This window comes from Manacus candei, unplaced genomic scaffold (genome assembly GCF_025592945.1).
Source record: "Manacus candei isolate 608988 ecotype Guabito, Panama unplaced genomic scaffold, ASM2559294v1 h1tg000095l, whole genome shotgun sequence".
Lineage (NCBI taxonomy): Eukaryota > Metazoa > Chordata > Aves > Passeriformes > Pipridae > Manacus > Manacus candei.
Window position 1 is genome coordinate 4,427,687 of NW_026138143.1, and position 22,134 is coordinate 4,449,820.

Consider the following 22,134-nt stretch of genomic DNA (forward strand, 5'->3'; position numbering starts at 1 on the left):
TAAGCAATAAAATACTAAGCAAATGACAACAAATCACACCCCCTCCCCCAATACCTGAAACCTCAACACTCAGGAAAAGACCGGCCATGTCACAGATGATGGAAAGAAAGCAGGTATGGCAGCATTCAACCACTTCACTGAAGAAAAAAGCTGAGCACAAGATTACACTTTGTCATCTCACCCCAATAAGGTCATTGTGAAGCAGCACCATCCTTGGAGAAAGGAGCTTGAGGAAAGAAAAAGAGATTCCTAATGGAGCAGACAGGTAGGATGGGTCTCTGGGTGACACCACAGGTCAACGTCAACATCTTACTGAGTCCACAGGATACCCAGTGAGGCCATGACAGCAAGCTCGGGTGGTCCCACTTGGGACAGTGCCACATATACAAATGACCATGTAGTGACACAGGAGGATAAGGAAAACAGCAGTACACTTGAGGAGGAAAGGCTTCAAACAAGAAGAGGTTGCATTCATGTCTTCCTCTTCTAGGAGAGCATAGTGAGGAGACGACAACATATGTAACACCTCATGATGCAAGCACAGAATAAAATGCTAAAGACAGCTTTCCCAGAAAAGAAGGACAGAAGAAGGGAGCAGAAAGGAAAATTTGAAATTGTCCTTCTCCTCTTCAGAGAAAAGCAGAAATAGTTCAGGCAAAAAAACTACAGAATTTAGTAGTCAGAATGGACAGAAAAAGAGGCTGAGCAATCACTGGAGGAGATCCTCAGCAGTGATGTTCCTCCTTTCTCTGCAAAGGGAGGGTCTTGGGCTGGATTACAGAATGCTGCTCTCTTCCCAGAGCCCCAAAGAGCAGAGTGAGGATCACCAAAAACTTTGCACCAGCTGAAGTCTGCAGACCATGCAGGAGGAGTGAGCACACACAGGCATGAGCAGCCAATGGCACAACTTCTGCCTATACAAAGAAAACCAGGTTATTGGATACCAGCTGCTACTTCATGAAATACAAAGATAACTCAGCTTGTAAGAAGCCATTACCCCTGTGCATACACAGTAACAACAGTGGAGTTTCTGCTCAGTCATAAAGCACTCAAGAAAATACCCATTGCCCTGACACACAGCAAGGAAGCCAGAGCTGGAGAGACAACCTGTTCTGATGAGCAAGCAGAGGACATGTGTGCATGCACAGACGCAAAGACAGCATGCAAAGCGAGTTTGGTAACACCAAGAGGTGAGCCAACATTTTATTGGGATCAATCTGCTCCCTGCCACCCCCCAGCAGGAAAACACTGCTGTCATGAATTAGTCAATGTCACCACAAACCACCTCATTGCCAGCTCTGCGCTGAAGAAATCTCACATGGCAGGCAAACCATCTGATGTCCTAAGCCAGCAGAGCCAGGGTGCTGGCCTTTTGCTTTCCTCTCTCCCCACCCCCATCCCAAAACACAACAATGCTCTGAAACCCTCTTTCAAGATGGGAAACACCCATCATGTCTACAGGATGTGAGAGGCGAAAGGGATGTGGGTTAGTTGGAGGACGTGCAGCAATGTGCCTCCAACTGCTGTGCACTTTAAGTCATACCATTGCATGACCTAAAGCTCAGAGCAGGTAGCAGCAAACCATAGAATAATATAATCATTTAGGTTGGAAAAGACCTCGAAGATCACCAGGCCCATTAACATAACACTGCCAAGTCCACCACTAAGCCACATCTCTAAATGCCACATCTACACATCTTTCAAATACCTCCAGGGTTGGTGACTCAACCACCTCCCTTGGCAGCCTGTTCCAAAGCTTGGTAACCCTTTCGGTGAAGAAATTTTTCCTAATATCCAATCTAATATCGTGCATACCAGTGAGGATCTGTCTGTGAGGTACCCTACCCACTACCTGCTTTAGCTGTCCTATCTCCAGGGAACACAGCCTTTTTCACAGGGCATGGCTCTGAAAGTAAAAAGTGTGAGATTATGGATCAAAACAGTCTGCAAAATTTGTAAGTGTAGTTCTAAATTAATTCTTCTATTTTTTTAGAAACTATCTTCACCATTTCTGAATATTCAGAATAGGCAAAACTTTAAAGTTAGATCCCAACCCTGCAAAGGGAGGCTGCAACATCTATACACCACTGCTTTAGGGATTCTAGCCATGCTGCCTGGTGCTCATGGTTATAGATGTTTCCAGGTTCTTATCACTAGGAGAAACCCTGAAAAAAACCCAAACTATCAAACTGTGTGTATGAGCTTCTCTAGCACACCTCTGTGAGCCACAGGGCACAGTTTTAATTCAACCTCAGCTTCCCTCTCCTCAAATCATCTCCTTTAGCACTCCAAACACACACAGCTAATAACATCAGAAGGGTCAGCTAAGCAAATAGCAGCACAGCCAGGTGAACCAGGAGAAGTATTCATTTCACCTGGGCTCCTGACCTGCTAGAAGGCAGGAAGAGGTGATGTAACTTAGCTGGAATAAAGTTTTTTCATCCTTTACTTGCTCTTTCTCCTTGGGCCTGTGAATGTGTTGATAGCTGTGCAAAGTCTTCTGGAGTAGCACCTTCAGGTATGAGGTGGGTTAACCTCAAGGCCACTGTCTTAGAAATGAAGCAATCCAAACCTCCAAAGTCAAATCCCTGGACTAAAAAGATGCCCTTGTAAAGACATTTGAATATATCTATATATTCACTACATTGTTCTCACTGTGTCCTTGAATCTGTGTTTGGAAAAAAAAAAAAAGGCCAATTCAGTAGAAAGCATCCTCCTCCCTGTCCCATTAACCTGCTTTTATTTCCCCTGGCTACCAGCACACAAAGAGAAATGGCAAACCAGTAGCAAATCATACCCCAAGTAACTGCAAGCGAGGTTGAGAGGGGGGGTGGCATTTCTTCCTGCTGAAACCCAGCAGCCCCACCGGGCTGAACATTTGTGCTTCTTGACAGCAGGCCAGCAAGCTGAGAAATGAAGCCCTGCCACAAGCCAGCCTGGCTATCTGGGCATCCTCACTAGCAGTAGCACTCCATTGAGCCGAGGGCTCATACCACCATCACACCATATAGCCGCCCTCCACCTTGGCTCATTGCTCATTCAGGGTTACGTTATTCCCATGAACTGCTGTTTGTGTCTCTGCGTGGAAAGCCAACAAGGGAACATGCTAGCCTTCCGAAAAACCATACTCTGTGAGGAGGAGGGGATTAGGAGGGAACAATGCTGGAGTGTCTTTAGTGAGCTGGAAGCAATCCCAGCTCCTAGCTACACAATGACATGCAGGAAGGAGTTTTGAAAGCTTCCCAGTCACAGAGGACTCCTGTGTGCCAGGCTTGGAGACGTCTGGACATAAAAATGGCCTTTACAGCATAAGGATGCAAGAGGACTACAGAACCCCACACACAGATTGGCCCTGGCCAAGTGGGGAATGGTGGCTCAAGCTTAGCTTTTTCTTTCTTGGCTTTGGGTGCTAATTGATTAATCCAGATCCTTAACCTTATTGAGGTCAGGGGCTTCAGCACTAAACAGTCTTAGAAATGCCAGACTTTCATGGGAATGAGAAAGTCTACTTGCCCAGACCCAGAGCTCTCCAAATACTGGACCTGAAGTGCAATTGTATGTTGGAAAGGAATGACAGGAGGAGATCATGCTTGATGGGATGCACATAGTGGTGCAAAATCATGTCTCATGAAGTTTTCAATATGATTTGCATGTGTTGTAACAAGCTCCAAGGCACATAAAGCAGCTCTTAACAAACTATATGCACGGCATGAAACAGGATCACGTGGATACTCATGAAGATGTTCCCCATCGGTTCGCTCTGGTGCCCTGCCAGCCACTGTGATGTCATGCCTTCCTCCAGCCTGCCACAGACCTTCTCAAGCTTGAAGAGGTGATAACCCCCAAAACCAGTGGAGAAACAGTGAAGGTGGCAGTGGAGACACCCACAGGGAGCAGGAGTGAGAACATCAAATGCTGAGCCCCAGCGACAATTTTATTGGATTCAATAGTGGACATAAAGCAACATAAAGAGGGTACCAGTGATTCTTATCAATGGTGCTTACACACCTGTAGGCCTACAAAGCCCATGGAGGAGAAATTATAAACCTTTCACAACACTGATTCCATTCCTGTTTCTTGATTATTCTGAGGATGAAGTAATCATTGCTCCACAGAAAGCATTTCAGATTATTTGAAGAGGTGTGCCTCACACAGACTTTGTTAGTGTGACTGCCTCCTAAAGCTGTGCCATAGAAACAATCTATAAAAACAATCAAACCAATGATTTAATACCTACAGACAATAACACAGTACAAAAATATATCAAGCTTGCCATTCATTGCACCCACAAGGCAAAATGCCAGTAAGGAAAACAGGACGTAAAAAGAGGGTGACAGGGAAACATGCAGGAGTGCTTGACTGGATGAAGCATTTCAGAGGATGAAAACAAGGAATAATCAAACTGCTCAAAATTTAACCACCAACTCAATGGGATAAAGCTTCAAGATTTGACAGCATTTCCAAGAGTGTTCCAGTTTTGAGGAGAAGATCTGGGAGGTGAAACCTGAGCCAAGCACAGGGAATAATAAAAATGGAAGCAACAATCTCTGTGCTTTTTTTGGATGGTGAATTCATGCTCCCCAATAACATGAAATTGGGCTGCAGCAGAAAAATACACATGCAAATTTCTGCTCCAGAAGAACTGAAGTTTTTAGACCATCATACTTACATTTCAGTGAAAAACACACTTAGGCACGAATTTAGAGAGTACACACACTTGGTGCTGATCTGGCTTTAGACTCCAAAACAATCCCACAAAACATACATACTTTAAAAACTGGGGCACAGGGAGCCTTGCATGGGCAACTCAGGCTTTCTCCTACAAATACCAAGGATTAACCAAATCAAGTTGGCACTGATGATAAATGGCACCACCGTGACAAAGCTGATACTCCGCCAGTACTTTCTATTTTTAAGAGATATTCTGAACAGTGTGCTGTGTTGAAGAGCTGCTAGACGAAAAGATTCTTCTGATATAAATTCATCAGTCTCTCCTCACAGAGCTGATGTCTCCAGACACTATCTTTGGGAAGATAAGATGCATATGGAAGAGGAATCGTAAACTGTCGGTGCAGCACGCACCCATACAGCATAATCAGATAGGAAAAAACTGCTGAGCGCTCGTGCTGCCAAATGCCTAACATACACACAAACCCCTTTTAAACAACTGCTCTAGGAAGTTAAAAATAATTCCATGTCATACATATCAGGAAGCTGACAAGTTGTTTTTCTGCAGAGCTTTTAGTACCTCCGAGGAACAGAAATCAAAAACATAAATACTTTTTTCCTTTAAAGCAGCGGTACAGAAGCCTCCTCTAACTGCAAGAATTCCCACCCCCCACCCACCCCCCCCCCGAAATAAAAAGCAAGGTTGCAGTTTTAGGCAGGTTTTGCCTAAAACTTGAGATATCTTAAAAGTCACTGAAATTCAAACTGCCTGAAAAGAGGCCTTAGTAGAGGAGAAAGAAATGCTGCAGCACATCCTGGAGCAAGAAAGCAGTGTTAGAATGATTTAGGGGAAGTATCACAGATGATCCAAGGAAACTGAAGTCATTCATCCCTAAGGGTGTGAAGGCAAAGGCTTGATCAAGAAGCACTTGAAATAACTGGAAGTGCTCAAGTGTAAGATGATTTAAAAGTCAAGTGAAGCCAGAGAAAAGCTTTAGGTTCAGTAGGACTGGAAAGAGGACATAGAAGGGGGTCATGTTCAGGTTGCAAGAGCAAGCTTCAAAGGTCAAAGATAGAAGCAGGTTTATGAGCCAATTTCCTTTCAGCCTATGCACAATCAATATATGAGATATCTACCCAGTTCCTAACTTTCGGTTTCTTTTTGCCAAATCTGAGCGCACAGCTGGGCACATAGGCAAGGATGGGTCACCATCCTTGCAGATAGCTCCTCAAAAAAGCTACTGAACTCCACACACACATGCACAAAAAAAAAAAAAGTCAGAAATGGATGGAGAAGTAAGTCAAACCACAGCCAAGTCCAAGTGCTCTCAGTTTAAAAAAGAAATGTGAAACACCACATGCTTGGGTGTGGCTTTTGCACAGCTTCCATCCACCAGCAATGCTTTCAGAATTTTTACTGACAACAGCTCTGAGTGGAAATTGTCCAAATATTTCTTAAATCCACAAGCTGATGACAGAGGACTGTTCAGCCCCAGAAACTTTATCTCGTTTTTTCAGCCATGACTTGCTTTTCTGCAGTGTTGCTCTTCACCAAAAACTCAGAAGCAATTAAAACAAGGTATGGTGGGGGTTTTTTGATAACCAAAGGGTAATCTTTACCAAGAGATCCCTCTGGGATGTGTTGGAAATACATCTGTGCTATCTGCCAGCAGTACCAACCCCTTACCCAGGCCACATGCTCAGTGCCATGTTTTCAGGAGAGCAGCCAGCACGGAGGACACTGGGCAGCGCTGGTAGCGCAGTCTCCATTGATTGTGAAAGAGGTCTGTAAACACAGCTAGAGATAAGGGAAAGAGCTGCACAAAGGACAAGCAGGAAGATATAGACAGATAGCCAAAAACTGCACTTCCATTGCTGCCAAAACCATAAGAGAACTTGGGCTGGCCAGAATAAAGGTTGCAAAGGGTAGTCAGGTACCACTGTGGCATTTTCCTCACAATAACATTTACTTTAGTACTTAATTCAGCTGTGGCTCTGGTGTTTTATTTATGGGAGCGGAATCACTTGCAGACACGGTGTTCTTTCTCTCCCATGTACAGAGGGGCTGGTATGTGCCTCACCACTCGAGCCCCACACATAACAAGAGGGGAACAATTCAAAGATTTCTCTCAGGTGGTCCTGACTTGAGTGGAAGAGCCACTATGTTAGCCTAGATGGTATTACCACTGGAAAACCCCTGCCCTGTTAGAAAAGCAGACTGTTTTAAAACAACTAATATGGGTTGTTCCCAGCTAAGACTATCCTCCTTGACAGGGTTTCACACTTTTCCATACTTTTGTCTGCTTAGAGGGAGAAAAAAAAAAAAAAAAAGAGGAGTTAGGTAGTCATTTTACATGTTATGGGCAGTAGGTTTGACAGTAAACCTGTTGAACTGGCATTGTGTGTATAAAAGCAAAACTTGCCTATTTTACAGTTCATTTTTCAATACCAAATTAAGACTTGCTTTTGCCGCAACACCCTGCAATTCAGTGGTGCTGAAATGGAACCATACTTAGTCTTATTTGTTTAAATAGAATAAATAAAGAAACCAAATACAAGGTTTCTAAGTTAACATCCAGCGCGTATCCAACAGCTCACTGCTTCCAGTTTGGCAGAAAGGTGACTAACCTTTATGCCAGCCAAGCCTGGGAGAGGGAGGGAGGGCAGTGACCGGCAGTGACCTCAAGTGAGCCTGGAGCAAGCCCTGGGCAGCCGAGCGCCTGCGCCTCCACACCCGCAGGACTGTGACCAACAGGCCGACACGGAAGCGGAGGGGAACAACAGAGCTATAAATATCAGGGAGTCAAAGGATAAGTCTGAAGGCAAAAGCAACAGCCTCTTTATGCTGCAGCCCGCAGAGGTTTATGCTCCCCCCCCCCCCACCCTTGCGAAGCAAAGGGAAGGGCAGCTGAGCAGGACTGGCAGCGTGTGGTGAGCACCAGGGATTTAGGGCAGGCAGGCTGCTGCCACCGCCACACACAGCACAGGCAGAGTTGATCAATTAGCTGTTCAGTAACCCATTAAAAACCCGTTCAGCTGTGAACGGCCTGGACAGCTGTTGTAGCTAAATTTGCACAGGAGCTCAAGCACACTACCTGAAACACCTATAAAAACAGAGCAAAAAGTAGCCACACAGAAGGAAAAGGAAATTTTCCAGTTCCTCCTCTTCATCCATACCCACAAGCCAATGGCATGAACTGCTCTCAGGTATAGCCTTGCCTATAAGGATGTTCACTACAAAGAGCAGAAGGGCATTACTGTGCCCTTTAACTGTATTCCCACACCCTGTGACAGACATGCGGACAGCATAGGCAGACAGACAGCCTGGATAGCCATGAGGCCCCCTTCCAGACAGCATCAGTCAGAGAGACTCCAATCTGCTCTGCCCAAGTGGGCTGCATTTATTCTGTTATTTGTGAATGCAAACACAGTACATTCAGTAACCACAATATTCTCAGCCATCCTTAGCACAGACGACAATCTAATTCCAAATGTACTTTTCCAGAGGAATTGTTTTTTAAATTGTACTTTTATACACAGTTGAACTTCTGGAACATGCACACACGTGAGGCATATGCAGGGTAAATGTATTCCTCTTACTCACTAGCCTCTAATAATTTTACCACAGGCACTGGAAATAACAGCTTGGCGTTGACACCAGGTTCCCGCCTACACAAACCCCCAGCAGCAGGGATGGAAAGGAGGTCAGCGGCACTCAGCCTCCCCAACGGCGACCCAGCAGTTTAAAAACACTTGTGCCATTTGAAAATGCCACACAGCTTGATCAGGACATGGATATGTGCTGCATACGCTGGGGGTGAGATGAAACAGTTTATTCACAGAAAACATCCTTTTTTACCACAGCTACATATTCCCTTCATATTTATCTGCTGTTGATATGATGCCCACCCTGCTCTCAACACCTTATAGGGCATTTCAGAAGCCACCCAGGTCCAAGATGAGGGAGAGGACCATGATGAGAAAGAATGTCTCCAGTAGGTCTCACCCTGCCTCAGCAAAGCCACTATGCACTTTTATTCTCCAATAAATCAGTGGGAATTGCCAGCTATTATTCAAACAAGCATAGACCCTCTGTAAAACAATAACAAAAAAATCTGGAAGAAGCTACTGAGTTCCTATTTTTAAGCACTGTTATTAATAACGTGCCACAGTTCTTGTCTATATCACCACAACATATAACAGCACTGAGAAATTACTGCAGCATATTGTAATTATTTCACTAAGGACTCGGTGCCTCCGTCTGTCAGCTTATACCTGCATCACAACGAAGAACAATGCAACCTAAAAATAAGTTACATGCACACTGTAATCTATGCCCTATCACCTCTTCTCTGCTCATCCGGCCAAGCCTTGAAATCATGATTTGGGCAAGACTCCCAGAGAAACACTAATTAGAGACTGAAGAAGCAGGGTCCTCCTAACAACGCAGCCGTAGGAAACACGCTAAAGCCCAACGCCATCAAGAAGCGCCAAGCTAAATTTGTAAAAATCAGATTGCCTCCTAAGTGTCCCTGTTTAACTGGGGAGACCCTTGTTCACAGTGAGATAGACCAGCACTTGGTTTCAGAGACAGTGTTTTCCTCTGGTGAACAGGGACTGACCGAGTTACTGCTTGGATCTTGTCAGGAATTCAAAGTACTTAATTCCCATGTTCGTAGTCCCTCGGTCTTTCTTTCCTAGTAAGAACAGCAACAGCATCTTTTACCTTCAGGAATGGTCCTATTAATCTTTTCAAAGACAAAGCTAGAAAACCACCCTTCCTGCAGCTGTACCTCGAGTTCCCAAACCACAGAAAAATCACAAGGCATTAAACATTTCTGCTCACAGGATGGAGCTCTGTGTGTAGCTACCTCATCTGTCTTCTACGGTCATGTAGTACATGCTTTCTGAAAAGCAGGATAAGGTTATAGTCTTGTGGCCTCTGCTCATGATTCAGGAGCAGTCAGTACAGCATCACTTCATAATTCACCAATTTATTACCATAAATCAGCCAATCCATTTAATCTTTGCCACATGGAATACAGCAAATCTTGCAGGATCTGCAGGAGTAAGCTGGCAGCTCTAGTTTATCAAAATACCTGCGATCTGCAACATGAATCCAGTGACATGAAATATGTGTGCAGAATAGCCCAACAGGCCTGGATTGAAATTATGTGGCCATTAAGTACTGCCAGATGTATCAATTACACATGTTGGGAGAAAAAGTAATATAGGAACCGATGTTTTCCCCACTAATCTGTTTCATTTTAGTCAAGCTTTATGGTACAAGTAACAGTGGTGGGCTATGGTTATAAGTTTAAAAAAGGAGAAAAAAAAATAAGGTTTATTTTATATGGATAAGCCAGCCTTTAACTGTACCATTCTTCCAGCCACATTCTCAACTATAAATCAGATAAAAATGACTGATTAGCTGAAGCCCCTCAAATGTTCAAGGAATAGGTTGAGGTAGTTGTTCAAAGTTAACACGATGCCCAGAACTCAACTGAAAACAGAAAATCCCTGGGAAGGCTACTCAGGGGTGATTTCAAGGGTCTGACCTACATGCCTGGGCCATGTCTGAGGAAGAAAAGCTGCGGGGACTGTGACAAACCCACCAGATTTACAGCTATCAACAAAGACCAAGAAGGATCAAACACCTCAGTGCGTTCCCCTCTGAGTTCTCCTGCAGAGTACACGGCTCCAGATGCCGCGGACACAAAGTCTCAATACAGGGATGGTGTACACCCTTCATGATCTTGCTGTAAGTCCAGCCACTGCTTTTGACTTCTCCTGCAAAGACTCAGGAGTTGCAAAGTATCTTCTGCGACCACACCTCCTCATGCAAGAGGAGCAGGTGATATCCGTATAGAAGGTCTCGGTACTGCATCCATATGAAGCAGAAGTTTGGAAGTAGAATTTAATTGACGTATTATTTTATTAACTTGAAACTGACATCACCTGTTCCCCCAGCAGCAGTCCTGAGAGGAGCTGGAACCTCTGTCCAACATGGGTGCAGTACTGCAGAGGAGCCCTAACGCCCAGGGAGATAGTTATGCTCTTTAGCACTGAGCTCCACAGTCTTCATGTGATTTTACACAGACAGAGAAATGGGTCAAACCCCAAAATGGAGTAAACCCGTAGAGTTTCATTTCACTGGAAAACTACATAACTCAGGGTATGACCTGAGAAGATCCTGCTGCTTTCCCCTGCCAGATGGTATGTAAAAGGCAGTTTAAGTCTCCCAGTAGCGCCCAGTAAGTAAAATATTGTTGGTCTCATGCAGGTGGAGGCCAAAAAAAAAAAAAAAACCAACAAAAAAGCCAACCCCAAAAAAACAACAGCTCTTCCTTCCATCACCCCATTTCTTTTGTCCCCTGAGGTATTAGAAAGTGCAAATTAATGGTGGCTTTACATGCATCTTTATTTCTACTGCTCATTAAAATCCCTTTGTTGAGTGCACATAGATGATATCATCTAACAATTCCTTTTTTCTCAAGTTTTTTCTAAAGTTGCAGGAGGCAGGATTTCCCTTCTATTACATAAGGAGGGGAGGGTGTATTTGTTCTTTTGCCCTTTAAGACTTGTTAGCACGGTCAGGTTACTTGAGCCAGGCCCTTTTTCCTGATCTTTTCTTACAGGGGAATTATTCTTGGCAAGGCTCCAGCCTAATATTAACCCAATGGAGAAAAACCAAGTGGCTGTATAAAGAAAGACATAAAACAGACCCACCTCGGGGTTTTGCCCAATCACTGAGAGCTGCAGCAACAGAATAGAAATAACGAATACAAGCTGGTGCTCAGTCTCCAAAGCATGCAAGTACAACCATCACTAGTACTATGATACACTACTACGATGTCTGTTTGGTGGTGGTACAATCCTTTTCTGCCATCCTGATGGGAAATAAGGCTACAAGCCAGCAGGCGAGGTACCATACCACAACTCTTCCCAAGCAAAGCATCAAGCCCCAGTAGTAAAGAACTGCCTTTCATAACGACCCCACCTTTCAGCCCAGACTAAGAGACTGAAGAGGAAAGCAGAACGCCCATCCTGTTATTTATTGTAGGGGAGTGATGGGAAAGTGATTCTCCCACCTCCAGTACCTAGTGCAGGGATCTGAACAAGTTGAATTTTTCATCATCTCTTAATAGGAAGAGGTTGCTTCAGAAGCTTCTCTTTTTATTAGGTGATGAGATGATGTGCTTCGGGTGACCTGGGGTAAGTAGGACTAGGAAGAGGAACTTCCAAGTATGGTGGCACAGCAAGGATTACCCAGGGATTGCCCATCTACCCACTGCCACCCAGGAGGCAATTTTGGGCTGAAGTTTACCTACTGTACCCCCAGCTGGAACACTGATTTAAGTCTCAGACACACAAACTTCTTCCCTTTGAGAGATCTCTATTCTTCTACCTAACCAAAGTGAAAACAGCTAACCAGTTACAAAGCTGGGGGAGAAAGAAGGGCTGACATGTTCCTAAGACTTGCTGTCCACAAAATTAAGCCAAGGAAAAAAAAAAAAATCATCAGTGCTAAGTACAAACCTTATATTGGTATTTGTTACCCTACAGGTATGCAAGAAATAATTCTTTTATAGTGAAGAGAATCAATCACTGGAACAATCTCCCAGGGATGCAGAAGAGCCCCAGTGCTGGCGGCTTTCAAGGTGCGACGGGACATGGTGCTAGATAATTTCATCTAGGCTTCCTTTCCCATGAAAGGTGGTACCAGATATTCCGAGTTCACTTTCAACCTGGGCTCTTCTATGGTTCTGTAGTTTTTGCAACAACTGTTAAGGGTTTTTGCATCTAGAATATGTAACTGCACCAAGAAGCTCACCAAAGCAAGCAACAGAGGAAAAGAGCAGCCTGAACTGCTTGACATCTAGAAGGAAAAAGAGCTGGGCTCTGTGGACCTTGGGACCCTACCATCATCCTGACACACAGTCCCCCACCTTTAGATAGAGTGCAAGTTCTGGCTTTCAAACCCTCTATGAATTTTCATTTACTCAAACGCAAAGAAAAAAAATAAAATAGTTAAGAGGCCCTCACAACGTTACCACTTACTATTATACAGCACAACAAAAAACAGTTGGAAAACCTCTGCTGCAAACCGTGTTGGGAAAGGTGTACAAGTGATTACTGCCTCCAGCTACTAGCAAACTTTCAAGTAAGCCGTCCAACTAGAGGATGCACTTTTAGGATGCCGTGTGTATCAGTCAGCGCCACACACATGCCTGCATCAGGTTTCCTGCTGTGGTCACCCAGCTGGCACCTCAACACTAAACAGCCAGAGAAAGTGGTCACAGGGTGTTGTGGGAGTCACAAACTCAGTTTATGGCACGGAGGGACAGGCCTGAGGCAGGTATGGATGAGGAGTGGAAAGAGTGCCCTTCCCTATGGACGTAGGGTGCAGAACAGCCCTGGGGTACCTCCACCTACCTTAGCCAGAGGAAACATCTCTGGTGGGGCTATTTATCCCCTGCACAAAAACACTTGTTGCCTTTGCCCTTTGATCATGCTATCCTTACCCTATTTTCTTTTAGGGTTTTTTTGTGAGAAGAAGCAGTTGGTTTCTTCATCCTGCCCAAGAATGGAGAGGACAGAGAGGCCAGCTGGAGGGGGTGATCTACATCCCCTGAGCCAGACCAATTCTGCCCCCCGTCAATAAATCCCAGATTTGCTGAACAACACCTACAAGAAACACCATAGGCTTGGGCAAATTCCCCCCAGATTTGATACTTCAGTCCAGTTATGTGTCATGCTCACGTACTCGTTCATCATGTTAAGCTCTTCTAAAATTACCCTCTAGTCCTCTGAATGAAAACACCTCGCTCCTTCACTTCAAACATTGTGATAAACATAGATCCTTGTAATATGAGAAAAGAGGGTGAGGACCTCGCTGTATTTCATTTTTGTACTGCAGTAATGAATTTCAAAATAGCCTAGCAGTAGTAGTCATGCTTACAGATTTAGTATACATTCCCTTCACTGCTCTTCAGAAATTTAGCACTTCTGGTAACAAGCGTGAAGATTTCGGGTTGCTTTGCTTTTTTTCTTTTTTTTATCCCTCTCTTCCCTTCAGCAGATTACAATGTGACATTTTCTTTCTTTGTTTGTTTTGAATGAAGGTTTGGACCTCTTTCTGCACAACTGTTCCCTCAGTGCAAAGGACATAAAGGGCTGGAAGATAGCAAGACCTTCATCTTCTAGCCTCACCTGGAAATGAGCAGTACTTTTCCCTGTTGTTAACACCTGAAAGAAAAGGCCCAAGGGGTTTTAAAGCTACTTGCTTTGAACTGGTCATGAAAAAAACCAAAGCCAAACAAAACACCAAGCAAAAATAAACAAAGTGCAAACCCCAAAGCAAGCGCCAAAGCAGCCTTTTAACTGGCATAAAAGTCTCCAGTATGTCAAATTGAGATTGTTTATGGGTCTCTACACAGTTTTACTAATCTTCTTGACTTGTTGTGCTTTATTTCTGAACTTAAAAAGCTAGGTGAGGCAGGTCCTCCAACAGAAGCACTGCAACAAGACAGCACTCCAGCTCCTGAGAGCATCCCAGACTATTTGACACCACCCTGGACTATAAGGGACCAGCATGAAGGAGCACACTTACATGAGGGCAGCTGTGCATAAAGTACATCAGCAACCAGATGCCCATCAGCATAACTTGTGAGAGCATCTACCTACTGTCAGACCAAACGGCCTTCAGATCCTCTGGGCAACAGCTTGGGTCATAGCTGGAGACTTCAGAACACGTGAGACATGGGCTGAGCACACAGAGCACCTTGATTTATGGATTTTGTGAGGCTTAAGTGCTGGTGAGCCCCGTGCAGTGGTGTACTCTCGTTTGTAGGAGCAAGAGATTAATTTCTGCAGTTGACTACTGAAGCTGGTCTACCTGGGCAAAGATTAGTTTGCAAGGCACTTTATCCACTCCCAGGGTATACAACCGGAGCCGGAAGGGAGACCACAATGCTCACACACCAAAAGAAGGCAGTTTATGGCCTCAGCTAAGGCCGTTTTACAGCTGCAAAGCTCCACTGACCTCAGCAATGCTTGCACAGACTAGAGGAAATTCCTTCCTAAGGTGCTAAGTATGGTTTTTCCCACCATATACTTTTTTCCTGCATCATGTTGATTTTTTCTGATCCCACGTTTATTTTCCCAGGAAAGTTTTGCAGGCTTGTCTGTGGATGCACATTAGTCTCATTTCTTTCCAGCTTCTCACGTTATCGCAAATAGGATCAAGTACAGCAAACAATCGCATAGTACTCTCCCTGTGTGATTGATGACACAGATACGTGCAACAAAACAGAACAAAAACAAGTACTTATATCAGGCTCCTTTGACACTTCAAAGTATCAGGGAGACCTTTCACAGCACCCAGCACAACTGAGCGCCTGTTTGCTAATCTAGATGAAACAAAGTACCACGCAGTTTAAGTGCAAAAATAAAACACACTGCTGGGGCTAAACTGTATACACAGTGGCCAGCTTTGGCTAAGGCAAGTTTATTTTAGAAGGCATTCTCTCTGCCTAGTTTTTGTAATAAGTGAACTACTTTGTTTGGGTTTCTTTCCCCAAAATGCTGAAGATGCAGAAGTGGTAATTAACACTTTTTACTGGATAAGGTCCTTCAAAATCCCTAATATATATATATAATTAATTAAAAATAAATCAAAGTCACTTTTCTTCCAAAACTGGATTATTACATTAATCCTGAGGCTAATGATAGAAACCTGAGTTTCTGTCCTCAGCGGGATCTGCCTCTGCCCCCTACCCTGATGTCCAATCCCACCAGGCTTCATCCTAAGATCTGCTCCAGCCAACCAGCTGTTCACAAAAGAAAAAACAAGAGTGGAAACGAAGGGGGAAGTAGAGCATACCTGAACTACAGAAGCAGAATACTGAAATATGTTAGGCTGAAGCCATCAGTGTAACATCTCAATACCCCTGCTCCATTTTGGGTATCAAACAGTGATGGCTGCAAGATGACAGATGTTTCCAGGCAGTGCAGAGCAGAGGTATCCCTGACCACAATTACTGTACTGCAGCTCAGGATGTCATATCACTGTCACCATCCTTCTCGCACGCCTGACCTCTGCAACTGCACCACCAAGAGTGATTATTCAGCATATTATTGGAAAAGGACAGAGCTCACGGTGCACCAGAGTTAATGGTTCATTATCACTTCACATCCCCATAATATCCCTCTTGCAGAAGTCCAAGAATCTCCTGTCCCTATTCATTTCTAGCTGGAAGTTTGAATGGCAGTCAGAGAGAAAAGTTACTTTATCAATGCTGTAAACTAAATATCAGATCAGCTGGGACAGATTTGCCACACGGAAAGGAAAGGGTGGCTGTTATTTCAAAATCCTTATTGCATTCTTACATTGCTGTATCAAGCAGAAAGTTTAGCAAGACAGACATCCCTAGCACTCTTGCCCAATTCCAGAAAACAAAAAGCAAACTCTCAGCTTTTCATTAACACCAGAAGTACCACCCCAGTTTACCACACCACCAACAGACCTTGCTCCATGCCCACAGTCTCAGTACAATCAGGGGCCCACCTGGCACAGGGACAGTAGAGGCTCCCCAGGAAGCTGCCCCACGTCTTGCACCCGAAGGATGAGCTGTCCCTCCAGCTCAGCAGATGCCCCATGACCACTCATTAACAAGCTGTGTCACTCTTGCAGGATGAGCTGTGGCATTCCACGCCTGTTACACAGCCCTTGCCCTGCTACTGCCCCCCAGCTTCTGGCAGGAAAGGCAGTTCTCCATGGCTTTTTCAAAAGGCTCTTGGAGAAACAATCCTTGACCAACCATTAACAGGCCTACCTGACTGTAACAGCTCAGTCTTCTTCCCTGCACAGATGTGTGTACACACATCTCCTCAGGAGGTCAGCTACCTATCAAGTATTAGAGTGGCCTTATCAAGGGACACTCCCAATATTATGACTCAACCAGGGTTCCACTCAAGAAGTGGGAAACACTTAGTATTCCTAGGAAGGAGTGAGTCCCACTAGGATCACAACATGACTCTACAGTGTCCAAACATCAAAGGTATTAATGTAAAATCGTACATGAAGCTGAGCCTGCAGGTCAGGTGCTGCCTCTTACCTGTTCTCCAGCAGCGTCATGCACACGACCTCCCGCACACCTGGGTTGTTGGCTTTCTCAATGGAGCAGCTTTGCAGATTCCAAGTAGCCACCCTCAGAACAGGTCTGCCATCTCTCACCCCCCCAAACATCTCCACAGAGGGGCGAGTGGATATGATCTGGGTTGGACCCCCGGGGGGAAAGTCCAAGTCCTCGCTCTGGAGGCTTAGAGAAGTGGGGCTGGGGTGAGGCTTGGCCATGAAGTTGAGGCCACCGTTGGTGTTTGTCGAAGGGGGCCTGGAACGCTCTGCAAAAATCTGATGCCTGATTTTGTCCAGAAAGGAGGAATTGATGCAGTCCATCCTCACCAGGTCCTCGATACTTTTGAAGGGCCCGTGCTCTTTACGGTAGTCCACGATGCTGTTGGCGATCTTCTCAGTGATGCCACGGATGCTCATGAGCTGTGCCGGGGTGGCGGTATTGATGTTGATCTTGGTGGCAGAGAGGTGGTGCTCAGAGGCCAGGTCCTTGCGCAGTGAGCTGGGCGAGTGCTGCGCCGAGCTGCCCTTGCTGCTCACGCAGATCTCGAACTTCACCTGCTCCAGTTTGGCCGCCCCCACCCCACTCACCAGCGCCAAGTCCTCCACTTTCTTGAAGCCGCCGATATACTCGCGGTACTCCACGATGTTCTGGGCCACCACCCGGGTGACCCCGGGGAGGGTCATCAGCTCCTCCTCCGTGGCCGTGTTGATGTTGAGCCTCTCCTGGTTGACGAGGATGTTGCTGAAGTTGCACGCCGCGCTGAACTTGCGGCTGTGGCACAGGTCGGCCGGGTCGCGGGGGATAGAGCGGTGGCAGCCCAGGCTGCCCCCCATCTCACCGCCGCCGCCACGGGCCGCTGCCGGAGCCGGGGGAGCGGGCGCGGGGCGCTGCCGGGGCTGCCCGCCCGCGACTCATGGACCTCCGCGGGAGGCGGGCGGCGGAGCGGGCGGCTGCGGGGCACCTGCGGACAGACCCCGCACCGCACCGCGCCCTCGATCAGCGGACCCGCGGAGGGCTCCCCGGCCCTTCCTCCTCCTGCCGCTCTCCTCGGGAGGCACCGCCGCTCCCCCGGTGCCAGAAAAGCCGCCGCAGCCGCTTCCCGCCCGTCGCCGCCCCGTCCCCCGGCGCTCCCAGCGGCTCCTGCCGCTGCCCCAGCCCCGCCGGCGGTAGTAGTAGGTGGGCGGGAGCCCCCGCCCCCTGGCAGGAGAGGCGGGGCTGCCGCCGCCGCCTCCGCCCCCCGGGCGTCAGCCGAGCCCGCCCCCGCCCGGGCACGGCGGGGACCGGCCGGCGCTGGGAGTGGGAATGAGGCGGCTGCCCCGCGGGGCTCCCTCCAGCGGGGTCCTGGTCCCGGCTCCGGCTCCGTGCCGAGCCCCGGCAGGGGGCGAGGAGGAGGATGCTTGACCTTCTCCTTTCTGCGTGGGCACTCGCCCCTTGGGCACAGGCGGACTAAGAATGTCCCCGGTGCTGTCACCTGGCCGCTAAGGGCAGGCTTTTCCCTTTTCCAGGTGAAAGGACGCTCAGACGCTCCTTGCAGCGTTCTTGTCCCAGAAGTTCCCTGGGCTCGCCTCCGTGCAGCTGGCAGGGAATAAGTGTGTTTTCAAACCTCGAGAAAGCCTCATCAGTCATCTCAAAGGGCTTTTTTGTGCACTTGCAGGGCACTATGCTTTCATACATCTGGGTTAAGTCTGCTATTTTCTTTCTTTACTTTTTTTTTTTTTTTGACATCTCAAGCAATTGTGAGAGTGCTCAGCAAACTAAAACCCCCTGCAGAATCATGCTTTTGGACATAATATGTCTGCGTACTGGGTCTGCCTCAGCCCATGGTCCCTGGTCTGCTGCGTGCCTAGCTTTTCCCCGAGCCAGGGTAACCTCATTCTGCACCGAAATCATGACTGTGTATCATCTGTGTGCCTGAGCTTTAATATAGTTTGTTCATGCCCTGGGAGCCACAGCAGCCCACCACAGTCCATGTTGGTGAAGCCGTTGGACTATTTACCCAGCTTCTACAGCATCCAGTCCCATGCTGCACTGTCTGCAATGCTATCTGTAGCCAAATTAGCTCATTTGAAACTAGCTTGACTGTGCCCACACAGGAGTGACTGCAATGTCAATGAATCCAAAATATAATCGGTGGGTGTAACTGAAAGGGAGGGGGAAGAAAACTGAAAGAAAGAGCAACATATGCTTACAGATGCCAGGTACACTCCCTGATGCTGCCTGCTGCTGACAGTATAAATATATATTTCTTTTAGCTGGACAGAATATGGTACACGTATATTTTCAACATCAAGACTCTTCGTTGCCCCTCTAATGAAAATGAAAATGGCTTGCAATAGCAGCTTATACATATATTTTTCAATGGAAATTATCTGGGTCCACCTGAAATAAAAAGTTGAACTCATTCATCTTCTTGGTGAGGGAGAATGTTGTGTGCATAAGGGAATGCAGGCTGCACCGGGCTTTCAGACTGCGCAGGGCACTGGTGCTTTAACACTGGCACTAGATACTCTGCTGCAGATCACATATTTCTCTTCTGTTCGCTTGAGCAATAGAGCTAGAAAATTATCATTACGGGAATGGGTACTGGCTGCATTAGGGTATTGGCTCTCTGCTGACTGCTGGAGTGGAGAAAGTGCTCGCTTAGGTGATTAAATGCTTCCACGTCTACTGGAAAGTGCTCTGTGCACTGCGATAACAGTGGCCAATGCAGCAGAAGTCATGCTGGGCCTATTCCTGCTGGGATGGTACCAGTACAGAGCTGGAAACAATTAACCATTGAAACAAGTATTCTTTTTGAAGCAGTATTATTATGGTAATAGCTCCACAAGCTGTTATCTTAATTGAGAACACACTCTTTTGCTTTCTGCAGCAGGTTGTTTTGAATTGGTCCAGGCTCATTAAATAAGTTTTGAAGCTGATAAGCACCAAAATTCAGGTGAAGTATCATCTACATTACAGGCAGCACTAGGTTTTCCATATTACAGAGAGAAGGCAGGAGCATCTCCAGACAGAAAATAACAGATATCCCATCCAGAACTTCTTGTTGTCAGCAACTACGCAACATTTCTTGAATCTGCAGCTCCAAAATAACTTTTGAAATGAGATGCAGCTGGAGACGTGGAGCTCAGAGGGATGCCACAAGTGTCCCATCACCTAATCCTGGGTATAACCCCATGCTAATGTGAGCTGCAGGGAGGAGATCGGAGGGGGGGGGGGCGGGGGGTGTTATCATTCCATTAGCCATCTACCCTTATTGTCTTTGTTGACAATTACAGGAATCTTATTGAGCTCTGAATCAACCTTTGAAATATCTTGGTATTTTCAGGAAGCGCCAAAAGATGTGAACAGGTAAAGGTTTGGTTTATATTTTAAAAGGTTCAAAAGGAAAAAAAGAAAAAAAAAAAAAAAGATTAATCACCTGGCCTGACATCAGTTAGGCAATCCATTAACATGAGAAAGCTAAAAATGGGGTTCAGTCAGTAAATGACTGAAAAAACAATGTTGAAATTACTGACAGACAATTTAGGCAACAGAAAATAAATCTTGTGAAACCTGGGTAAATACTAGATTTTGTCTTTGATCCAATCCTGAGCTCAGTGTATTTAAATTTATTCAAGAAGAGATTGATCATGGTCTGCTGGTGTCCACCAGCTGACAGATATCCTTCGTGGTCTGCTTGGCACTTCTCGTGGCAAGGGGCCACAAATAAGGGATTCCTGGATCTCTGTCAGGAGGGCTCAGAGATACTGTGGGTGGCTTATTCCTCAGGATCTGCAACTCTCTGCATCTGGCTGCTGGCCAGGGCTGGCTCAAAAACCTCTCAGCGACAGCAAAATTGAATTTTGCTGCTCTGAGGGTGTGAATCTGGGGAGGATCTCACAAGGCCGGGCAGGCTCCAGCACTGAGAGAGAGGGGACACTCGCAAAAGGCCCTTGGGAGCAGCCCTCACGCATCATGCAAAGTGTTTTTATGTTTCACTGGATGGTGTTAGAAAGTGAACAGCTAGGGAACAACGGTTTCAGCCCTGCCCAGTGGCCATTTGTTGGTCTGGGACTTGCTTTGCCACTATCAGCTGCCCTCCCAGACTCAACATCTCACACCCTGTCCCCCCAAATAACTAGTGAAACAGGTTTCTGGATGGCTGGGTGGCACGAGGACAAGCAGCCAGCCGTACAGGAAACACAAGGGTAGGGTAGTGTCACCTGCTTACCAGCTCTGGAGGTATGGAACTCCTCTTCCCTGCAGAAATCCTTCAGAGAGGAAAGAACAAACCTAAAATTTTTCCGTCAGAAGCAGGTTCTGCAGCACTTAAAGCCTTTAAATACAATGTTTAAGAATGATATGGAATTGCTTGAACCTGTAACGATGGAGTGGGAGCAGATAGATACTGGTGAGCAAGGTCTTTTGGCTTAATTCATGCAAAGAATCAGCCTGCAGGCCAGTAGATTTTAAAGGCATAACTTCTTAGCATTTTAAGATGGTCTTAAAAAAATCTATTAATCTATTTTATATTTTTCAACATTCACATCTACAGTGCAGAAGCTCTAATCAAATAAACTCTGTTTTATGATGAGGGCTAGAAGGAACCAGGAGATGTTGCTCAACAGAAAAACACAGAGTTTTCCTTCAGTCTTCAGGCAGCAATTGCAGTTCTTACCATCTTACCATGTCATTGCAGCACCTTTTCCAGCTCTCCCTTACACACCCTTTGGGAGCAGGGGGCTTGACAGTCACACCTCTAGAGACTGCATTTTCAGTCCTGCTGCACTGGGCTCTTAATGGTCAAGGACTCGAAAAGGCAGCTGATTAACTCCAATGCCTGTGTTTTTATTTAAGGGAGCTATTAAAATAATTGTTTTCCTTCTGCAAGGACATTTTCAGTAACACTTGTAACAGGTGCCTGAGGCAGAAGACAGGCAGTTTTTATGAAGACAAATAATAACAAGTAGAAGTTAGCAATTTCATGAGCAGTGGGACTTACAGAGTCTGATTTCTGGTGGCTCTTTCCTTTGTTGATTTTATGATTTATATTAATAAAACTAAGTATCCATTAGTCACTAATCTGGATAGCTCTGTTCCAGATGACCGCCAATATTTGTGGCTCTTTTAGAAACGCTATATTTTTGAGACATTTAACCTTTGTCAAATCTGCTTGAAATCAGCCCACAATCTAATAAAATCCGTGGGTAGGGGATGAGAAGCAGAGTAGCAGAGCACACAGTCACGTGAGTTTTTCCTTAGGAATCAAATGTCTGTGGTGTGAACTCTTTTTCCTGTAAGGCATTTTACATGACTGTCAAACTTGTTGCAAAAAAAAGTGATGTCA

The 22,134-nt window shown here is 46.0% G+C and overlaps 1 protein-coding gene across 1 annotated transcript in view; it reads right to left on the reverse strand.

Annotated features, from left to right (window-relative positions):
• Nucleotides 1-17,936, reverse strand: part of EEPD1 (endonuclease/exonuclease/phosphatase family domain containing 1) — a 62,359-nt gene extending 44,423 nt beyond the window's left edge. Inside the window, exon 1 of the mRNA XM_051768553.1 lies at nucleotides 16,788-17,936. Within this exon, the coding sequence (XP_051624513.1) occupies nucleotides 16,788-17,641 (854 nt within the window). The 5' untranslated portion in view covers nucleotides 17,642-17,936. The remainder of the gene's footprint in view (nucleotides 1-16,787) is intronic.
• Between the last annotated feature and the right edge of the window lie 4,198 nt (nucleotides 17,937-22,134).